Genomic DNA, 22963 nt, shown 5'->3' with positions numbered 1-22963 from the left:
TATAGTCGTCCGATTTTCATAAAATTTTTACCAAAATTCTTAAATAATATAGAGTGGCCATATCTAAAAAATGGTGCAAAAATGTTGAAAAACAGCAAAGTTATAATTTTTTTTCTAAAAATATATCGAACATTTGTATGGCAGCTATATGATATAGTCGTCCGATCCGGCCCGTTCCGACATATATAGCAGTGAGAGCATATAGAAGACTATATGCAAAGTTTCATTCAGATAGCTTTAAAACTGAGGGACTAGTTTGCGTAGAAACAGACAGACGGACAGATGGACAGACGGACAGACGGACAGACGGACATGGCTAGATCGACTCGGCTGTTGATGCTGATCAAGAATATATATACTTTATAGGGTCGGAAACGTCTCCTTCACTGCGTTGCAAACTTCTGACTGAAATTATAATACCCTGCAAGGGTATAAAAATGTAATAAAAAAACCTACTTATAAGGGGGATACCTCCAAGAAAATAATGAATTTCTTAGGTTTAATGATAGTTAAGATGGTTTAAAAATAAATCAATATATTCTGCCTTAAAAAATGCTTATAAAATCGTAGCTTGTTTTTTATTAAGACCAAAACCCGTCCAATATTACCATAAAAATAAAAACTTGAAAAAAGTATGTTTTTCAAATGGTTTGGTTTTACTTCGACAGAAAATTTATGGAACTTGGTCTTGTACATTTTCTTTGGCTTTTCCATTTTTATGTTTATTTACAATGTAACCGCAAAACGGACGAAAAAATGCCAACAAATTGAATTGGCAGCCGAAAAAAGAGAGGAGAAAAAAAAAACAGCTTTATGACTTTGGCTAACTTTTACTACGTGCATGGAAAAACCAAACTGAAAAGTGCCCGAGAAATCGGGGAAAAGCGGCAAAACTGTTGCATGCTTTTAGGCCGGAAATTATATGCACGATGTGACCGTTAGTCAAGAAGAGGAAGCCAAGGATTTTCTTTCATTTTCCGAAGCATTAAGGATGTACTATTAAGGGGTTTGAAAAAAGCTACTTTATTTTGTGGCCAATATGGCCAAGACTTGGCTTTAATAGCTCTTGTAGGGTGAGGAAAATGTGTGTGTTTATTAAATTAATTGGTTTTAAATATTTTTAAAAATTATTTTAAATTTATTGTTGTCATTATAAATCGAAAAAAGCTAATTAATATAAGAATTCTTATTGAATAATAGACACAAAATCCTTAAAATATTAATAAAATGATTAAGAAAATATATAAAAATATGGAATATAATCGAAAATTATAAAAAAATATTAGAAATAATAATAAAATGATTAAGAAAATAATAAAAAACCCTCAAATATGTTCAAAAATGATTAAAAAATATTTAAAATTATAATAAAATGATTAAGAAAATAATAAAAAACCCTTAAATATGTTTAAAAATTATAAAAAAAAATTATTAAATATAAAGCAATATTTTTTTAATTTTTAAACTTTTTTTTACATATATCTCTGCCATTTTAAATCGAAAAAAGCAACTTAATGGACAATTTCTTTGATTAATCTCAATTTCCTTCTCCCTAAAATGAAATTAAAAGCCCATGAGCTGCGTTTCTTGAGAGGATTAGCCACAATTTTCAATAAGCGTATCGAAGCTGCTGCTCTACCTTCAAAAAAACACATATATTTCAGGTAAAACCTGCACCTGTCCTGCCTTTCCTAAGGGTGTGCATGCGTGATAAATGGCTTTTATCTGTTTAAAGCACTTCGATGCACACACACACACACACACACACACAGGGATTTTCCAGCTACAACAATGGAAATGGCCAAAAAAAAGCTAAAATAAAATAAAAATAAAGAGCCCGCAAAAAAATTAACCCATGTTAGAGGCACGCAATGCCGCTTTTCAGTTGTTCTTTTTTTTTGACGGCGGCGACGGGGCAGCATCTGGCGTCTGCTGGCTTCTCGTCATGCGTCCTTGCCACCCCTGGGTTTGTCCTTTGTTGCCGCGTTATGAGCAAGTTAATTATGGTGTCTGATATTTTGTCCTACACTCTTTATGCCTCACCCCTTTGCTCTTGCTGTGCTTTTTGAGCTTCAGCTGGAGAAAGTCCTTTAGTTTTAGCAGGAAGAAGGGTTTTTAAGGCCTTAAACTTTGTTTAAAAAATATGTATTTTTTAGGTTTTTTTTTTAATATTATAAAATTAACTTTTATTTAAAAAAAAATTCAAGAGAAAAATGATTAAATATTCGTAGTTATGGGAAGACATTTCTTAAAGTTAAAGAAAAACTAAAACCATTTAGTCTCTGATGAGTCACTGAGCTGGGATACTGCGCTGAACTTTTCCCATTTTCAGCTCTCTCTCGTAGTTTTTCCTTTTGCCTGCCTTTATTCATTAATATTTAAGCGACGTCGATTCAATCGATCCACATAAAATGAGCAAAAGTCGAGTCAAAGGGGGGGTTTTCTTGGGGGTTTTCATGGGGGGTTTTCATGGGGGTTTTCATGGGGGTCTTCCTAGGGTTTTTCTTAGGATTTTCTCTTGGTTTTCCCCCCCTGTTTTCACCCGCCTTTGGGTCCAGTCCAATCAAGTGTGAGGCTGATGGACAGGGCAAAGTCAAATCGAAGCTGAATAGTTCCGCCTTTTTGGGTCCCGCGTTTAATGAGCGAAAAGTAATTACTTAATTAGTTTGTGTGTTTCGGTGGCTCATCATCATCATCATCATGGTGCCTGTGGGCTTGAGCCATTAAAGCAGCTTAGCTACCAAAACGCATTTAAACTTGATTAGTTTTATGGCCAGTGGCGGGAAAACTGTCGCCAAGAGGTAAGAGACCCCCGGCAAGCAAATCAAAATCACATCAATGACCGGTCGCCATATTGATTGACAATTCACTCCCCCTTGGTTTTCCCTTCGATTTCCCTTTTTCCCCCCCCCACACACCTATAAATATAAAAAACATTATGGGTCGTATAAAAACCGTTGTGTTGCCTACTTTCAGGCCGTGTTTTTTATGTCAAGCTACAGATACAGATACAGATACAGATACAGATACAGATGCAGATACTTGCACTGGAGACACCAACAAAATTTTAAAAATGTAAAAAAAAAAACTTACTTAAAAAGTACAAAATTCCAAATTTAATATTTATGGGGAACTTTTTTTTTACTTATTTTAAAGAAAAACTTATAAATAGAAAGTTTAATATTTTAAGAAAAAATAGAATTCAATCAGTTAACATGTTAAATTATATTTAAAATTTATTAAGATACATAAAATCCTAAAAATAATAATGAAATTATTTAAAAAAAATTTTTTAAAACCAAAAAATGTTCACAAATTATACAAAAAAAATGTTAAAAGTATATATTAAAAAGATATAACTTAAGATTTTATTTAAAATAAATAATAATAATAATAATAAATATAATGCCTCACTAGAAAACTAAAGATATTATTTTAAAAATATTTTCATCAACACAAATAACTATAATAAAATATATATAAATTGTAAATATTAAAATATAAATTTTAAAATTCAGTCATTCCTTAAAATAAAATCAAAAGTATATAAATATAATTTTCCAGAATTTTAATTTCCAATCCTTTTCTTCTCTCAGTGTATTCATTAAAATATATGCACGGCTATAAATATATTTTTGCATACTTTCCGGGCTGCTGGCATAAAATTCAACTTTTTGTCATAAACACCAAACACACACACACACACACACACACACACACACACCGGGGAAAGCATGAAAAACGAGGGGAAACTCAGGGGCCACAACACCTGCGACTGCTAAAACGCCGGCGGGCCGCAACAAATCAAAAACAGGACCTCCAGTGGGCGGGGGGGGGGGCTGGATTTCGGGAGATGTTTTTGGAGTTATGTCTAGTAAATAAATAAAAGCAATAAGCAGGCGACAGGAGAGACATGATTCGGGAGACAGGACACAGACGGCAAGCGGCATCGTAAGTAGGTAAGCAGAGCTGCCACAAGGACTCCCCCCCAAGCATAAGGCTTTTTGTTCAATTTTAAACTGTTTTTTTGAAAAGGAAAACTGCTCTTTGAGTTACTATTTAGAAGGTTAAATTAATAGTTAATAAATGTTTGAAGTGTTAAATATTTTAAAAAGAGTTTTTTTAGATGAAGTTTTATTATAAATTTTAGATATTTTTTTTTAAGAAGATATCTTTAAGTTTAGTTAATAACTTATTTTAAAATAACTTAGAACTAAGATTTATAAATTAATTTAATTTTTTACAGGGGAATTTATGAAACTAAATTGATTTTAACCATTTTTAACAGTTTAAATTTACCAGAAAAAATATTTGAAAAAAGATTTCAACATTTTCCAGGCCAAAATTAAAAGTTTCAAAGGCTCTTAATCAAAATTACATATCGTTTTTATATAAAATAATATTTTAAATAAAATTAAAAAATAAAAATACCAGAAATTCAATCAAAAATTAAAGTTTTCCCCAGTGCTTTCCACACACTTCAAAAAAAAGGGAAAGAGAACCGTGTAGCCCAGCTCTGAGTGGATTACACGCTCGCAACAAGCTAAAGAGGCTACCCTCCAGGACTCAAAGATCTATGTGCTGCTGCTCCTGTGTCCTGTGGCCACCAGGGGGCAGGCAGGCATGGGGGGGGGGGTCAGGTGGAAAGCGGCTGAAAAACAACAGTTGAAATTCCCATGGCGCAAACTTTATTCTATTACGACTGCCAAGAACAAGAACAGGAACAAGACTAAAGGAACTGGGGGGGGAAATAACTGCGAGTGTGTGTGGGGGGAAGGAGAAACCTAAAGGAAAACCTAAAGGAAAACCAAGCAACAAGAGCAGCGAAAGCGAACAATTGAAAGTGCTGGAAGATTCAGAGAGCCGGAATTTTGTGGCTTCCATTGTCTGTTTTTTGTTGGCCAACAAGAACTTCTTCTTGTCTCTCGAAGCTCCTCGAAAGGCAGCTGCTGCTCCTTCGCGGTTTTTCCCCTTTCCTTTCCCAATTTTCCACATTTTCAGCTTTGCACTAAGCCAGAGCGCCACCATTTATGGCACTGGGATTTGACAGGCTTAGGCCTTGTGCCGGGGAATTAGCTAAGCTGCCTTCTACTGGGGCCTCCCCATTAAAATGATTTAAATTAGTCCGCGAGTCTCATGTAAATGAGGTCTAAGACCATGTTACTGTCCCCGGCTAATACCCACTTGCCACTTGAGATGGTTAAGCAGCTGCCAACGAGGAGAGCTCACTCCCACGGGAGCAAGAGTTTGGGCTCTGTTTGCTCTTGGAAAACTTGTTTAATTCTTAGATTTCAATTGAAATTCGTCGTTCATTTGATTGTTTAAAGTTATTAACTAAATGTACATAAAACAAAGCTCCTTTGATGACTTCCCCTGGCTCTACCCAGTGTAAACCTTTCCTCTTCTTAAAACCCTTCAGTTAATTTGCACTATTAACCCGATTAGATACCCTTTTAGAGTCTCTGCTCTCCGCCGGTCACTCTTGGCAAATGCCAAGCCCTAACGGAAGATAATAATTGCCAGAACAATGAACGTCGGCGGAAACTTTGGCTAATAGAAAATGCAAACAACATATTAAACAATTAAACGGAAATTAGCACAAAATATTCAACGGGAGTAGGAGTAGGAACCAAGCCAGTGCCGGAGCCGGAGTCGGATCTGTATTCCGGCTACGAGGAGTCGCTTCATTAATAAACGGAATTGAAAGTGAACGGAAATGAATGTAGTGTCGAGTGAGAGAGCCCTGTGCCCTGTGCTAATGAAGCGGCTTGTAGTTGGAGGAGACTCTGGGCCACAGGTACGGTTCCGGCGAGGAAAACAAGTAAACGGAAACAACGAAGCAACCGGAAGACAGAGGCCAGGGTATAGAGGACGGGGTGTTGCCAGGGAATCATCCGTGGCCAACTTAAATATGCAAGACAGCGCTCGGCTGGGCGCCAAATGTGCCACCACCCCGGCTCTCAGCTCCCAGCCCGGTGTCAGGACTTTGGGTTTTGGAAAACCCCAAGCCCCAACTCCTGGGGAGCCTGTGAGCGCCAGCTGTGCCGACAATAGCGACAAAGGTCTGACTCACATTGCCACTTGGCAGGCACTGAGGGAAAAAGGTTTTTGTTAGTCATTTCTATAAAAACTTGATTATTTTTTAAACCTAAAAAAATAAATAAATAAATAAATAAACAAAAAATTATTTTATTATAAAAAATTATAAAAACTTTATTATTTTTTAAATTTAAAAAATAGCAAGAGATACTGTGGCACTAAAAAGTAGGCCATGCTTTTTTGGGAGACCAATTTCAGGTGTTCCATGGTCTTGGTTTTAACTTTTGTTATTGAAAATTCAAGAAAAATAAAAAAAAACAATTTAAGTTTAAGTAAAAATACAGGAAATATACATTAAATAATAAAAAAATGATTTTTTTTAATATTATTTAATTTAATTTTAGAATAAATAATTAGTGTGACGCAAAAAAGTAGTAAAGAAATGTCAGGTCCTAACTATTTATTTAAATTAAAGTTTTCTAAGATTTAAAAATTTGCAATATATCTTAAATGATTTTTTTTTAGCATTATCCATAGTTTAAATTTATTTATTATAAATATTATATTATAAATTTAACTTATTATAACAAAAATAAATATTGTGGCACCAAAAAGTAGGCATTGCTTTTGGCTAAAGAAGTGTCAGGTATTCCATGGTCCTGATTGTTTGCCTTTGTACCTATTTTTACTTGATTTTTATTTAAATTAAAGTAAATATTTAATTAAAATACATTAAATTATTATTTACTTGTATTAAAAAATAGCTAAAATTGTCTTTTAAGTTTAAAGAATATTCAATATATTTTAAATGATTTTTTTTTAATTTCCCATAATTTCCCTCCATTTTGCCAGTGTACAATGCTCACATTTCGAAGCTCACTTTAGAGCAGCATAAACTTGCAACACTTTTACCTCATCATCAAGGAACTTGAACTCAAGGAAATTGATTTTATGCAGCGTTTAGAAAGAAAGCCAAAGAAATGGAATGTGGCAGAGGACCCACGCTCAGCCAGGGGCACTCTGTATGCTAAACCGCAAAAGAAAAATGGTGCCAGCGTCAAGGAGGAGAAAAGTGACATAAATAAAATCCGTGACTATAAATCTAAGGCATAAGCGGTTAAAGAGTCAGCCGAAAAGACGCGGCACGTAGTCATCCTTTTTCTTTTCATTTTTTTTTTCTAGCGAAAATATCCTTATCCCTTCTGCTTATTCCAAGCCTGGCATCAGGAGTCGCAAAAGTGAATCCCGCAAAATGCAGATAAATATGTAAATAGATACAACGCGGATTATGTTTTGGGCAACAAAAGTGAGAAAGTGTTTTACCAGGCAATGGATACACTTCAAATAATGGATTTGCATGACGGAAATCCGGCCATAAATAAACGGAAACGTAAGGAAAAGGACCTCCAATGAAATATTGTATTGATTTTTAAAAATAAATAGGAAATAAAATCTCTTAAAAATATATTTCAAGCTAAAACTAGATGATTATTAGTTAGGAAATAAAGATTGTTACCCTAAAGATATTTCAGTGAAAAGTTACAATGCATTAAAGCATAAATTAAATTTTAAAAATTAGTTCTTTAACTTAAACTCAAAGTTAATTAAAAGCGATTATAATTTATGCTAAATAGAATGCAAAAAACCCTCCTCTCTCTATCTTTTCATAAAGTTAATTTAAGGCAAAAACAACACTCCACCACCTCTTTTCACCTGAACTTCTGATCCACCTGTTTTTATGACCCACTGAATCACCTTGCTCCTCCAGCCCCTCTCGATGTTTATCATTCAACAATAAAAGCGGATCAAAATCAATCGAAGTCGAGGCTCACAAGGAAGAGAATGAGGATGAGAATGTCCTCTTTCATAGGTAAGAAAGCCCCATTTTTATGAACCCGCAAGGGTCACATTAAAACGCATGTTAAGCAACACGCAAAACAACAGGATAAAAAAAAAGGGGGAATGGTAAAGGGATTTGGGTTTGGGTTTGGGATAAGGGTTGGGAGGTGGCCAGTCATGGCTGCCATGGGGTTGCAACATCCTTTTTTTCGCACGACTTGACTTTGGTTGGCAATGCGGCTCGACTGGCATTTTAATAGACTGTTGACTGTTGCCACTGTTTACCGAGTGTCTGGCTTGGGTTAAGGCAAAGGAAAAGGAAAAATAGTCAAGGGAAATCGCTAAGAAAAGAAAGAGTTCATCACTCAAATTGACATTAAAACTCTTTACATTTGCGTACTTAAAGATTTAAAAATTAAATTTTAAAATTTACATTTTGCCACTCTTCGATGTTGGCTGGAATAGGCTCGGGGTCCAGCCAGCCATAAGGGCCTGCTTGAGAGCCAAATCAGTGGAACCAGTGGATACAGTGGCTCCAGTGCTGATGTTACTGTCATCATTGACATTCCCAAGAACCTTCAAGGGCACTCCCGGACTGACAATGACAACGGTGGAGCGAGATTTCTCCACAGAAGTAGCCACCTTCTTGCTGGGCATTCCCACATCCAAGCTGCAACTCAACTCCTTGGCCATTTTGGCCATGTCCAGGCAAGCCATTTTGGCGGCGGAGGCCAGCTGTTCGGAGTAGTCTGGAAGATTTTGCAATATGTTGAAGCCATCCTTGATGCCCTGATTGTAGACCTCTCGGGCCAGCTGGCCCATGCTCAACTCGTTTTCCGGCTCCGGCAGATGCAACAGGTCACGCACCAGACCGCCCAGAGGCTTCAGGTTAAGCCTCACCTGGCGAAACAGCCGCTCCGATTCCTCCGCCTGATCCCAGACACCAAACCGCTTGGTTATGTAGACGGTCATGCTGACCGCTGTCGTTCGAGCCACGAATGAGGCAATCATTGTTAAGGGATCTCTTTTTTTTGAATTATTAAATCTATTTCTGATTGTTATATGTATATATTTTTGTAGTGTTCCTTTTTAGCTTTTAGAGTTTAGCAGAAATGCTGGAAAGTTCAAGACTTACTGGTTTAATTTGTAAAATTAACTGCAGGTTTTAAGGAATTTATAACAGTATAACAGTCTAAGAAAAAGCATTGCCTACTTATGGGTCAAGCATACTCTGGAAAGTTAATAAAAATCTATCTTGTATTTGTTAGATAAAAATGTGTCCATAATTGTGTTAGGATTGAAGGGATTTATAACAGTATAACAGAGTAATAAGAAAAATCATAGCCTACTTATGGGTAAAGCATACAGGAAGCACTCTGGAGAGATACTAAAATCTCACATGTACCCTTTGTACTTGTTAGATAAGACAAAAATTACTATTATTATTATTATTATTTTTATTAATTCAACAGTATAACAGTATAACAGAAGCGCTACAAAAACCATGACAGACTTTTGGGAAAAGCATACAGGAAGCATTCTGGCAGCCATGGTAAACTATATTTACGAATCAATTCCCCTAACTTTAAGCTCCCCCCCAAAACCCATTCCAAAATCTAGAAACTTCTTTAAAGTTTCCCCTTGAACATCCCCCTTTTTTTTAGGGGGGGGCCCATAAAAAACGAACACACTATCCTTCTATGGCGATGTTTTGGAAGCAAAACCCCGAAACAAGTGAGTAAAAATCTAATCCATTACTCAAACCAGCAAACTGAAAAAATAATGGTATTGCCCACCAAGAGGAGAACGGATGCGGATGTGGAGATGGCGTTGAGGCTTGGCGTAAATCTTTTGTAACGTTTTTTGGTTTCCTCTTTCCCCCCTTTCTTTTTTTTAGAGTCCTGTGGTGCTACGTGAATGGAAATAAAACTGCAATTGGGCCCAGCACTTGGACCAGTTGAATGTCAAAGGCGAGACGAATCTTTAAAGGAACTTTGACATCCGCTGGGTGGCTTCTAAGGCCAACGTCTTCGTGTTGTTTGTCTTGGCTTGGTTTTTTTTTTTTTTTTAATTTGCACAACTTTTGACCCAAATTCATTTGTCACACACAATGGAGGCGGTCGAGCGGCAAAGGACCACACATTCTCCTTTTGCCAGTCTGCCAACTTTCGTGTGTAAATAAATAATAGAGGTAAAAGGGGTCGGTCATCCTAGGGCCAAGGATGTGTCCATTCATTGGCAGAGTCATAAAGCCCCGGATAGATGGAGGTGCAAAAGCGTGCTTAAAGTGTTCAAGAACACGATTTTCTTGGATTCCCCAAAGAAGCGAACTGAATATTTGCTTGAGACATGTCAAGACTTGCTCTGGCTTGTAGGGAGAAGAGGGAGAGAAAGAGAGAGAGTCCTAGGGGACAAGTACATACAAGTTCAGGTTTAATTATAATAATAATTAATTATACTTAATGTGTCCAAGAATACGAGTTTCTTGGCTTATTTTCGAGTGCAGGATATTTCCTTGAGACATGCCCAGACTTGCTTGGACAAGAGAGAGTCCAGGGGGATAAGTTGAGCCTTAATTAAAGATATAAACTTAATTTCTTACAAGTATTTCATTAAAAACTTAATAAATTTCTTAAAAACTTGAATTTAAACTCAAATTTTCCGTTACTTAACAATTTTCTTTGCGAAATTATTTGGGAAAAGGTCAACAACCTTCTTAGGGAAATGAAAATTCGAATACGTGACCCTAATGAGCTACTCTCTTAACCCCTTCTTTTAAACCTTTTTCCTTACCGCAACTATTTGCAAGTCCTGAATTTGTGGCCGGAAATAATATCAAGATTTGCTGGCAAATATAAAATGGTGGCCGCTTTCATTTTGCATATTTTGTACTCTAGTTGGAAAACGGTCCTAACTCTCTGTTAACATTTTGGCCCACTCCCACAGCCTCGACTGACACTTTTTGGCCATGAAAATGAAAATATGTTGCGAGGTTTTTTTTTTTGGTGGCCAGACTAAGAAAAATGCTGTGGTTATATATATGAGAGTGCTCTGTGTGTGAGTGTGTGTGTGTTTTTGTGGATTTGTAAAAAGCGCAAGTGTAATTAGTGTGAGGCTTAACGGGGCTAAGCCAACAGACAGCTCGTGGGCTGGGTTTGCGGACCAGACTCCAAGCTCCCAAACACCCAAACTCCAACTGCGCCACTAAAAAAAGCCCAACTCCAACGGGGCCAGACCAGTTTGGATGTGGAATTTTCCCCGTTGCTCTTTGGAGGCTAGGAAATTTGCAGAAAAAATCAAATTTAAGGGGTTTTAATTCAAAACAAAAGCTAGTATTTTTTAAAAATCTAAAAAAAAAATTATTTTAACTTAAAATATTTAAAAAATTGCCAATAAAGGTTGATTCCTTAAAAGTTAAACAAGGATTATTGAATTTAACTTTTAGTTATTTGTTTGGATTTGTGGAAAGGCAACTGCAACTGTCTCTGGATGATTATTTATGGCGACTGCTCGGTCCTTCCTTGACGTGCTGCCATGCTTGGTTACTTTTTATGGCCGGCACCCATGACGTATGCGCAATATGCGCTCGCCGAGACACCAAAGAGACGTTTGTTTGCACTTGCATTTAGCGGGGGGAAAGACAGCCAGCAAATGAACAAACCAACAAGCAACAGAAACCGCAAACAATCAGAGGGAACCCAGCTGTAAACGGCCTTGGCAAGTGTCGGGAATTATGATCCGCATAAAAAGTCATGGTATATATAGTATATAGTTTATGGTGGCCTCAAATCGATGGGCGGAGTTTTGGTTTTTCTTGACTTTTCGAGTTATTTACGGCGGTGTGAAAGTGCAGGTAAAATCCAAAAAGAAGCTGGGAAGCCGGGAAAATCTATAAACAGCGAATGATAGAAAAAGAAGTGGAAATTCTATGATGACAACTCCATGTGGGCAATGTCTTTTTCTAAGAAAATTGAAACTTTATCAATTATAATAATTATTTACAAAAGAAGAAAGAAAAATTAACAAATTATTAGGAATTTAAATAAATTTAGTACACATTTTAGGCATCTCAGAAAAAGATATTATTATTTATATTAATAATTATTTACAAAAGAAGCGAAAAATGTACATTAAATATGTACTAAATTATGTACTAAATTCGTTAGACTTGAATTTTAAAGAATTTAGTACATATTTTAGGCGTCTCAGAAAGAGAAAATATAAAAGAAAAATAAGAAAAAGAAGGAATGAAGGAAAAAAATCATTAAATATGTTCTAAATTCTTTATAGTTACGCCCGAATTTCAAAGAATTTAGTACATATTTTAGACATCTCAATAAATAAAATGTTTAATGATTTCTTTCCAAAAGAAGCAAAAAACATTAGCATTAAATATGTACTAAAATGCGTACTAAATTCTTTAAAATAAGTTACGCTTGAATTTTAAAGTATTTAGTACATATTAAAAGTATTTCAGAAAGAGATATTATCTATAATAATAATTATTTACAAAAGAAACAAACAAATTAACATTAAATATGTACAAAATGTTTAAAAATTGATTACACTTGAATTTTAAAGAATTTAGCATATATTCAAAGCATCTCAGAAAAAGAGAATATGAAAGAAGGACGACTTATATTTACAATTCAATCCTTTTTAAACTTTATTGGTTTTACAATGGCAAATATTTTCTATTTTCTAATAATTAATCAAATAAAAAAAAAAAAATTACTGTTAATTTTAGGTTCTCAATTGAGTGAATTATGAACGCTTAATATATGTATGTACATTAAATGGACTTTATCAATGAAAGTGCTGCTCAGTCGTAAAAAAGCCATCCATCAGGAAAGTCTTTAAGCGATTGCCATTGATGATGTTGCGGGAAATTGAGGGGGTGGATATATATATATATATATATGCATTTTTATACATACACCTATATATATGTTGAACTATATCTTGTTTACGATTCTGTCACGGTCGCTGCCTTGCACAATTTTTATGGCTAAACTTCCGGTAATCAAGGCGACGCGAACAGCTGCTGCTGCTGCTGTTGTCTTTGGCATTTTTCGTTTCTTTTCTTTGGAATTTTCATTGCAATTTCTTGTTACTATTCCGGAGAAAACACCTAGCATTGGGATGGTGCATTGGACGCTGTCCCACAATGGCCTTGAATCCATAAACAATGAAGAATGAAGCTACCAAATGGATTTCTAGATCTATCTACATCTATATTCGAATCTGTTAAAGAAGATCGGGTGTAACTAGTGGCAAGTAAGCAAGGGGTTGGACTCCAGAGAGTATGAGTGGTGAGTGGTGGCCAATGGCGTCGGCGGCGACTTTGCACGGTAGCAAAGTCTTTTGATTTATGCGCAGCAATTAATTTTTTGCGCATTTTTGGTTGCTGCCATGAATGTTGCCATGGGGAAGTGCTGGTGCCACTGATGTTGCTGCTGCTGCTGTTGACGACACCAGCCAGGGACACGGACACGGACACGGACATGGAACTATGTAAGAGGCGACAAAGCATCATGAGGGGCGGCAGGCACAGTGCTTTGATAGGCTCAAGAAATGCAGGAAAAAATTGCTAAATATAAATTGTAGTTCAATGTCAAGGAAATATGGAATCAGAGCTAGTAAAAATGTCTTAATCCTTATGAAATAAAGGAGGAAACTTTATAAAACTCTCTCTCTCCCCCTATCAATTGTAGAACGAAGAGAACAAATGCTAAGCTCTCTCAGAAGCCACTCTCTCGTTCGCTACTAAATGAAAGACAGCGAGAGAGATAGAAAGCAATATAAAAAGAGAGAGAAAGATAAATATGAAAAGGGGAAAAGAGCTAGAGAAAGATAAATATATATAGAGAGAGAGAAAAATACCAACAGAGAAAGATAAATATAGAGAAAGAAACAGACCGAGATAGAGAGAGAGAGAGTGAGAGATAGATAGATATAGAAAAGAAATAGAGATATATAGAAAGTAAGCGAGAGAGAAAAGAGAAAGAAGTCTACAAGATCTTGCCAAAAACCTAGAAGAGAACAAAAACTGCTCTCATTTTTTAAAGAGAGAGAGAAATTAAGAAGAACGGCAAACTGAGACTTTCCCTCAATTTCATTTTTCAAACGGTCTTTTAGGGATTTAGGGAAACAAGAACTAAACCTTATGAGTTCTGGCTCTTAATTTTAATTAGCTTTAACTTTTTTGATTACCTTTAAGTTATAATAACTAAATATAAAATATTTACTAAACTTAAAGCTTGAAGATACAAAAACTATAGACCACAGTGCGACTGAGCAGGCAGCATCCAAGCACACAAACACACACACACACACACATGGCTGGCACTTGCACACACAGTTGCCGCAAAAGGTGCGTTCACGCGTAGCAATGCAGGGATTCCCCCCCTCTTGAGAGTGCCCCGTTTGTCATTTCCCAGACAGAGACAGAGAGAGTCCTCTCCTCCATGCTCCAACTCCTCCTTCTCGCCTATCCGTTCCATTACGTTTCTGTTCTGAAGTTTTTGCGGCCGAAAATGGGCAACGTTTTGGAATTTTAGTTCCGCTTTGTTGCCGCTGTTGCCTCCGTCCTGGCCTCTTTCCTCCTCCTCCCTTTCCTCCTCCTCCTCCCTTTCCTCCTCCTCTTTGTGGTTGTTGTCAGGGCTAAGTGTTTGTTATGATTTATATTGGTTTTATTAAATGTTTCAACAACCTTTTGGCCAAAAATTATTTACTGCAGGCCCTGCCCCCCTCGCTAGAAGCACGCATGAACGCATACAGAATGATGGGGGCGTTTGTTGGATAATGGCCAGACACGGTATGTATGGAGAGTAGTATGTGTACTCCAAGGGAGGTGACATTAAAGCCAGCATGTGACAGGTGTCGTGCAACAACGTGGCAAGTTTTGGTGCAGTTAATGAGCTTAAAGGCTGCAGCAAGGAGGAGCAGCATCTGTTTCGTAAGAGAAACTAATGCTAAAAGCTATACTTAACCCAAGGCAACATCAAAGTTAGGAGGGTTTCGCAGGGTATTTTACAAAAGAAAAAAGGGGTCTTTAGGGTCTGGAAACTGTGGGGAATACAACTTGGCACTAGTATTCAAGGTAGAGTTGGATATAAAAGCGATTCTATAATTGATAAAGCGATTTTATGCAATTATGCTAAAAATCGATAAAATCGATATACTTTTAAAGAATTGATTTAATCGAAAAAAAAGCTCTATAAATTGATATACATTTAAAGAATCGATTTATATAATTCTAGCTTTTTAAGTTTTTATTAAATAACATTTTTTATTTAACAAAGAAACTTAATTTTGTAGTAAAAGATCATGGTTTTGACTTCCAATTTTCATTAAAAAAAAATGATAAAAAATTAAAAAAAATTAAAACGCTCCAAGACTCTTAGCAATACCCTTAAACTACATCAAAGACCCACCCGAAAATGCCCTAAAATATTTTAATTTAATTGAAAAAATTGAAAAGAAAACATTGTTTCTAGGATGTCAGAACAAAGCATCGCCTGGGCTTTGAGTACCAAAACTCCCGGACGTAGTCAAGCCACTTGTCATTGCAGCTTAGATGACAATGTTGACACAAACTACACAGGAGCAGGTGAACCAAAAAACGAAGATCCAAGTACCCAGGACACCGAGCACCGACCAAGTGTCCTTGTAAGACGGTACACGTTTTTGACGGCTTTATTGTTTGGCCAGAGTTGGTCGCCTCCTCTTGGATTTTCGGTTAAAATGAGCACAAAGTGCTCGAAAGTCATCAAGTCGCTTGGCTCGAACGATAGGGTAGGTAGGGATGGGGTCCCTGCACTTGAATGACTTTTCATAACTTTATAAAACTTTCCACAACTGCAAAACGTGGCACTGGGCGACAATGGAGAAGACGATGCCAACGCCTTGGCCTGACAATGGCCAAATGAGTGGCTGATGCACAGAAAGGAATTAATAGTAAATGAAAATATATAGAAAAGGTGCAACATGTAGAATAATTAATAAAGAAATACATAATAAAAAAATAAAAATCAGACTTCTTTTTGCTAATTTTTAAACGAAAAAAAATACTTTTTAAGATTTGCAAAATTTAGATGCTGCTGGAAAAGTTCAAGAATTTAAATTTAATAAAATATATATATAAAGAATTTTATTAAAAAAAAATATTTGAATTTAAAAATTATTGAATTACAAAATTAATTAATTAGCTTAAACATTTTTTTTAATGGCTTGGCTGTTTTCTTTTAACATCAAAACAATAAAAGAGAATTTTAAGAATTTAAATTAAAATAAAAATTATATAAAGAAATTAAATTTAAAAGAATTTGTAATAAAAAAAAACAATATTAATTCATTATTTTAAACATTTTTTATAGGCTTTATATTCAGAACCCAATTTTTTTAAATATAATAAAATAAAAAGTAGTATAAGAATTCAAATTTAAGGATTTTATATTAAGTATTAAATTTAAAAATGAATATATTAAGAATTCAAATTAAAAAAAAATTAGATTACAAATGTAATTTAAAAATAAATGAAAAAAAAATATTTATAATTTAATTAATTAATCTAAAATTATTTTATGTGCATCCAAGGGTAAGTTAAAGGGGGCTAAAAAGTGGGACTTAGACTTAACAAAAGTGGGTGGCAAGTGGAAAGTGGATGATGTCCCTGTGCGCGGGGGGAGAGGTCACCTTTTTCCTGCCTTGGCACGTTTCCGCTTCCGTTTAGTCTCCGTCGCTTACACTTGAGCATAATGAATATTTTGCCAAATTGAAATGTTGCCTGTTGTTGTTGTTGTTGTTGTTGGTGTCCCCACTGTACTCAACCTACAACCCCCAACCCCCTACCCGCGGACAAGTCACTTTCACTTTACGACTGCCTTGGCGGCTGCATAAATATGAAAAATGTAAAATTTAATATGCAATTTACGTCACTGGAAAGTTGTTTTCCTCATGCTCTCCGGTCTCAGTGCTAGCCGCTTCTTTGGGTCCTTTCAATTTGCATATTTCCCTCCATGTTCTTCTTAATGTTTTACACTTTTGTTTAGAGAGTGGCCTTTCTTTACTTTCCTTAGGTTAGGGGGTGGTGAAGCGGGGGGGCGGCCATGTTTTTATGTCTCTGGTCATTTTGGGTATTGTCTGGGGAAATTTGGAGCGCGTCTGTGGCAAATGTGCGATGAATAAGTGAGAGCGGTGGTTCCCCTAAAGGGAGAGAACTTTGGACTGGACAGTTGCTTAATTGACCGAGAGGAGATTTCTGGGAAAACGTCAAGTGTAGGGAAGGTACTAGAAAGTAGCCATCTTAGAAAGATATATGTATTTGAAAAATCGGGATTTATAGAGAATATATATTTTTAGGGGGGTTTATAAAAAGGAAAAATATATTTTATATATCGATGCTATCGAGTTTTGGTATAGTTTTTTTTATTGTATTTTATGTATTTATTCTATTATTTTACTTTGTTTTTATTATTTTTGTTATATTATTTTCTATTATTTTACTTTGTTTTTATTATTTTTGTTTTATTATTTTATTTATATTATTAATATTCTTTATTTTATTTATTTTATATATATTTTTTTTATTTTATTTATTTATATTATTTTTTTTATTTATTTTTTCTCTTTTTTTAATTTTTGTATGTATTTTATTTATTTTTTTTTTTATATATTTTATTTATTTATGTTTTTATGTTATGTTATTTATCTATTATTTTTTTGCATATAAAATCGAAAAAATCGATATTTTGCAAGAAAATTAATCGATCTGGAAGTTTATATATCCAAAAATTTATTGTTTCGTTTTTATTTATAATTGATCAGGAATATTTTGACATTTTAAATGATATAATGGCAAATTATATATAAAATATAGTGAATAAATAATAAATAATATTGTATAATATATATTAAAACAATATTTAATCGCTTTAATATATCGATTATAACGAAATTTCTTACCATTTTAAACGATAAATTGTTACTTTTGAATTTTCTATATTTTTTTTCCAGAATTATGTGAACAAAATTATAAAATTAAAAAAATTACCAAAATTTTAGATATTTATTTGTAATTAATCGTTTTCGCCTTGAATACCGATATGTTTGTGACGATAAAATTTGAGATTTTCCTTTCTTTTTATATGAAATAAAATTTAAAATGATATTTCCCAATAAATATTATATAAAACTAAATTTCTTACACTTTTGCTCATTGTTTTATATATATTTTAATACCTCAAGTATTGATATTTATTTCTAAGACATCAATTCGATATATATTTGTGAATATATATCACATCCATGATGTTGTAACATCCCTAGAGCCCTAGGCCCTTGTCCAACTTGCTGGCATTGAAAGGCGACTTGTGAACCTCGAAATCACGGCTTCACGGCTTTTGGCCGTAGCACTCAACCCATTCGCAGTCACTCATTCATTCGCACGAGTATCTGAACATTCATTCAGGCCAAATGATAGACAGACAGGCAGACAGGCAGACAGACAGACAGTTGTATGCTAAATATGATTGATATTCGCACAAAAGAAATCGCTCGAAAGGTAAAAAAAAAAAAAGTGATCAGTCATCCCACAATCTATCGATTCGCTGGGCCTGCTCTGAAGATGACAAAACAAACATTAATGAGGGCGCATTCATGATGATCCCCAATATCCATGAGATACGTTCTCCCTCTTGGTTTCATCTAGAGACTTTTCAGCAATTTGAGGAGCTCTAATTAAGTTAATTGACTCTCTTTTTGACATAAACCTCAAATTAGTTTAGTAAACTGCGGGAGAAGTCTTTGGGGAAAATATGGAATACTCTTAGATAAGGTATTCAAGAAATCAAAGTTATAAAAAATAATTGTTTAAGGTTTATAAAAGGTTTTTTGCTTGATTTTTCTTTCTAATTTAGGTTAATTAATGAAATAAAAACTTGGTAACCTTAAAATTTATAATATAATTATTAAATATATTTATAATTTCTATTTTTTAATTTTAAATATTTATATTTAAATATTTTTAAGAGTAAGAGTTCAAGAAATATATTAAAAATATTAAAATATATTTATTTTAAATTATAAATAAAAATTAAAAATATATGTATACCATATTTCCCTTACTTTTCCTACTAAAAATATTTAAATTATAAATATTTTAAATAAAAATATTTAAAATAGAAATTATAAATATATTCTCACTACTAAAAATATCGAAATATAAATATTTTAAATTATAAATAAAAAATATAAACATTAAAACCAACCTTTTCCCTTGTCAAAGTCCAAATAACCTTCCTCGTACAGAATTTTCCGGGATTAGATGATGACAACCGAGAGAGCAGGCAACAAATAAATTAATTATGTTAATCTGTTTACATGTCAGCCGCATTAGAAGGAGACTGTGTAGATGGATGTGTGGCTTAGTTAATAAAGCAAACACCTGTCGCACTTGAGACGACTCCTTCCATTAAGTATACGCAGCGTTGACAAACTTAAAACGCTCAAATTGCACAAAACTTTTGACAATCATTGAGCCCATCGTCATGACGACGATGATGATGATGATGATGGGTGGCGTATGGCCTCGGTCCTAGACATCATTAATTTTCAGAGTCACACAGAAAGTGCAGGAATGGGAGTTCCCCCAATCCCCAAAAAACACCACAAAACACTTGGGGAACGCACAGGACAGAAAGTTTTTGCGGTTTTTTTTGGCAACAAAACAGTGGTTCGAAATTTATTGAAAATTTTAAAAATATTTACTTAAGAATATTTTTAATCAAGAAATAAAAAAAAATTAAAATATGAACGATTTTTGTACAAGGAATTAATATAAAAAACAAATTATTTCTTTAAAATATTTAAAAACCTTTGGAAAATATTTTATTTGTAAATTAATTTTAAAACTGTAATTTCATGGTAAATTTTTGGTTTTATTGGGTTTAAAAAAATCTTTAAATATTAATAAGCTTCTAATTTGTTTAAAATTTAATTATGTACCTCTAAATTTCACCTCTAAGTAGCTTTAAAAAATATGTTTAAAATGTTTAAAGGCTTTAATTATACTTAAATTTTTAATTACGCATCTTTATTCTCTAAATTTCACCTCTAAATTAATTTTAAAAAATATCTAAATATTTATAAGCCTTAATTATATTTAAATTCTAAATAAATTACAAGTTTTCTCAAAATTTCAGATTTTATTAGGTAAAAAAAAGCCTGTTAAGACATAATTTCATCTCTAAATATGTAAAAAAAAATCTTTAACTATTCAATAACCTTTAACTAAGTTAAAAAAAATCTTTAAATATTTTTAAACCTTAATTTTGTTTAAATTCTTAATCATTTATCAAGTAACACTGGTTTCTCTCTCTAAATTTCACCTCTAAATATTAAAAAAAATCTTTGAATATTTATAAACCTTAATTTTATTTAAATTCCTAATTACATATCAAGTGACACTGTCTTTATTGTCTTGGCTGGCCATTGTAACTGATGTTGATGAGGCATCGTGCACTTTAAGCAAATTAGTTACGCAGCTCATGTTCGTGTGGGTCCTTTCAAACCCCCCCCCCCCCCCCCCCCCCCCCAAAAAAAATAAACCAAACCCAAAACCGAATCCTTACCCAACCCGGGAACCCCCCGTTCCCCCAAGTTATGTGTGTTGGCAAACAAATTTAATAAATAGCTAAACACACACACACAGAAAAGTCACAACCCTTTGTACCAGCCGCACGAGGGGATGAAAGGAAGCCACTGGTCCTCTCAACCCTCTCCAGGCATCACAACATCCTTTCCCCCTGACCCGGACATATTCATATTTACCCAAGTTTATGGAGCCTGGTATTTGTCTTTGGTTTTTGTCAACGCCGACATTGTGGATTGCCACATAAAATATAACACTTCATTTGCAGAAACCCCAAAACATTTGTCTTGCCATCGTTTTTGGTGGGTCTAACTTCTTGTTTTCTTGTCCTCTTGTTTCTTATTCTGTTTCTTTTCCAGCTTTTCTTATAGTTTTTTTTTTATTATATTTTTTTTTTGGTATTGTTGTGACGCCTAGTTAAATGGGTTTGAGAGTGGGTGCCACTCACTGTGTTAGTTTGCTTTTGGACCGGGGACTCATAATTTATATGCTAAACATATTGCGCTAACATGGATTATCACAATATCTATATAACATATTCATATATATAGTTATATATATACATTTATATATATATTTAGTAGTAACATTTTCATGTTACGCATTTTGTTTTGCAAAAAGGGAGGCTGTTGAAGCTGGTTAGTTGGCTTTGTGCCCACAATCTGCTGTCAACAGCATGGCTTAGAGGCTTCTAATATAAAGGTTAAGGTTGAAATTTCATAGAGTTTATAGGGCTGTTAAAAATGAAAATTATTTTGTTATCAGTAAATGAACTTAAGGGGGGGATATACAATGTAAACGGTCAAAATGTAGGTATTTTTCATGATTTTATTAATTTTTTTTTAAAGAAATAGTCAAGCTATTGTTGTGAAACTTTGTAGATATGTAGTTAAAATTAGAATCGTAGATTATAATAAAAATATTTTATAAACAATAGTTTACAAAATGGCGTACATATTGAAAATATGCCGCAGCTCCTTGAGCTTTGAGTTTCCCATCTATGGAGACCATATAGCTCGTAATTCCCGTTGATAAAATGCAATTAAAAATTTGTTTGTAATTATTATAACTTTATCTTTTATTTAAACCTAAAAAAACCAAATGAAATTATAACAAAAAAAAGTTAAAATCAGTTTAAAAGGAAAAAGTTCAATTTTTAGATAATCAGATTTCACTTTAAACCAATCCACAGAGTTTAAAAATTAAATTAAAAATTAAAAAATTAAAATAAATAAAATAAAATAAATAACCCTTTTAAGAATTAGCCACAAATAATTTCAAAACCTCTTTGCATTTGCATTATAATTTCTCAACATTTTTTTTTTTTTGCCAAAACTTATACTTTGGCTTTGACCTCGTAAGTCTGCTGTGATCTCCCGCCCAGTTTAACCACTGGTTGGCCCTGACGCTGCTGCTGCTGTTGCTGATGATTCATCATGTCGGTCAAAACTGACCTGGCTTAACCCATTATGGGGGCCCTCTTTTCTCTGGCAACCAAGCATGCCAAAGCATTCCCGCGAAGCGCTCAGCAGAGCGTGAACCCTTCACAGCCCATTGCCAGCCTTTTTGCCCTTCTAGATTCAGCGTCTCCGCCTTTGTTTTCACTTTTTTTTGGTCAGTTGGTGCTCCAGCTACACTTCCTTATGGCCAAGAATCGCACTCTTTAAATATTGTTTTGACCCAAAAATTAAGTAAAAGTGAGGGGTATCTTGTATCTCTTTCCATGAAAACCAAAAACTCTGGCTTCTAATATATTCCCAAAAAAATATTTTCCTTACAAGAGCGGCTCCTACTTCTTTAGGGAGTATATTTATGACATTATCTTAATTTTTAAGAATTTTTGGGTAATAAAAAACCTTTAAATTATTTCGATTTATGAGAAATTTCAGGAATATTTCATAGAATTTATAATTTAAATTTTTTAAGAATTTTTGGGTAATAAAAAACCTTTAAATTATTTCGATTTATGAGAAATTTCAGGAATATTTCATAGAATTTATAATTTAAATTTTTTAAGAATTTTTGGGTAATAAAAAACCTTTAAATTATTTCGATTTATAAGAAATTTCAGGAATATTTCATAGAATTTATAATTTTAATTTTTTAAGAATTTTTGGGTAATAAAAAGCCTTTAAATTATTTCGATTTATGAGAAATTTCAGGAATATTTCATAGAATTTATAATTTAAATTTTTTAAGAATTTTTGGGTAATAAAAAGCCTTTAAATTATTTCGATTTATGAGAAATTTCAGGAATATTTCATAGAATTTATAATTTAAATTTTTTAAGAATTTTTGCGTACTAATAAACCTTTAAATTATTTCGATTTATGAGAAATTTCAGGAATATTTCATAGAATTTATAATTTACATTTTTTAAGAATTTTTGGGTACTAATAAACCTTTAAATTATTTCGATTTATGAGAAATTTC

The 22963-nt window shown here is 33.8% G+C and overlaps 2 protein-coding genes across 3 annotated transcripts in view; both read right to left on the bottom strand.

The window, feature by feature from the left end:
- The window catches only part of spri (Src homology 2 domain-containing protein sprint), a 112593-nt gene that overhangs the window by 76656 nt on the left and 12974 nt on the right, over positions 1 to 22963 (bottom strand). The gene's annotated exons all lie outside the window — the stretch shown is intronic.
- LOC121502117 (MICOS complex subunit MIC13 homolog QIL1) lies at positions 8249 to 9018 on the bottom strand. Its single transcript, XM_041774991.2, has one exon. It carries the CDS (start codon positions 8887 to 8889, stop codon positions 8308 to 8310), a length of 582 nt encoding a protein of 193 aa, XP_041630925.1. The 5' UTR covers positions 8890 to 9018; the 3' UTR covers positions 8249 to 8307.

This window comes from Drosophila kikkawai, chromosome X (assembly GCF_030179895.1).
Source record: "Drosophila kikkawai strain 14028-0561.14 chromosome X, DkikHiC1v2, whole genome shotgun sequence".
NCBI lineage: Eukaryota > Metazoa > Arthropoda > Insecta > Diptera > Drosophilidae > Drosophila > Drosophila kikkawai.
The sequence above is the reverse complement of the archived record's forward strand: the minus strand, read 5'-3'. Positions and strand labels throughout refer to the sequence as shown.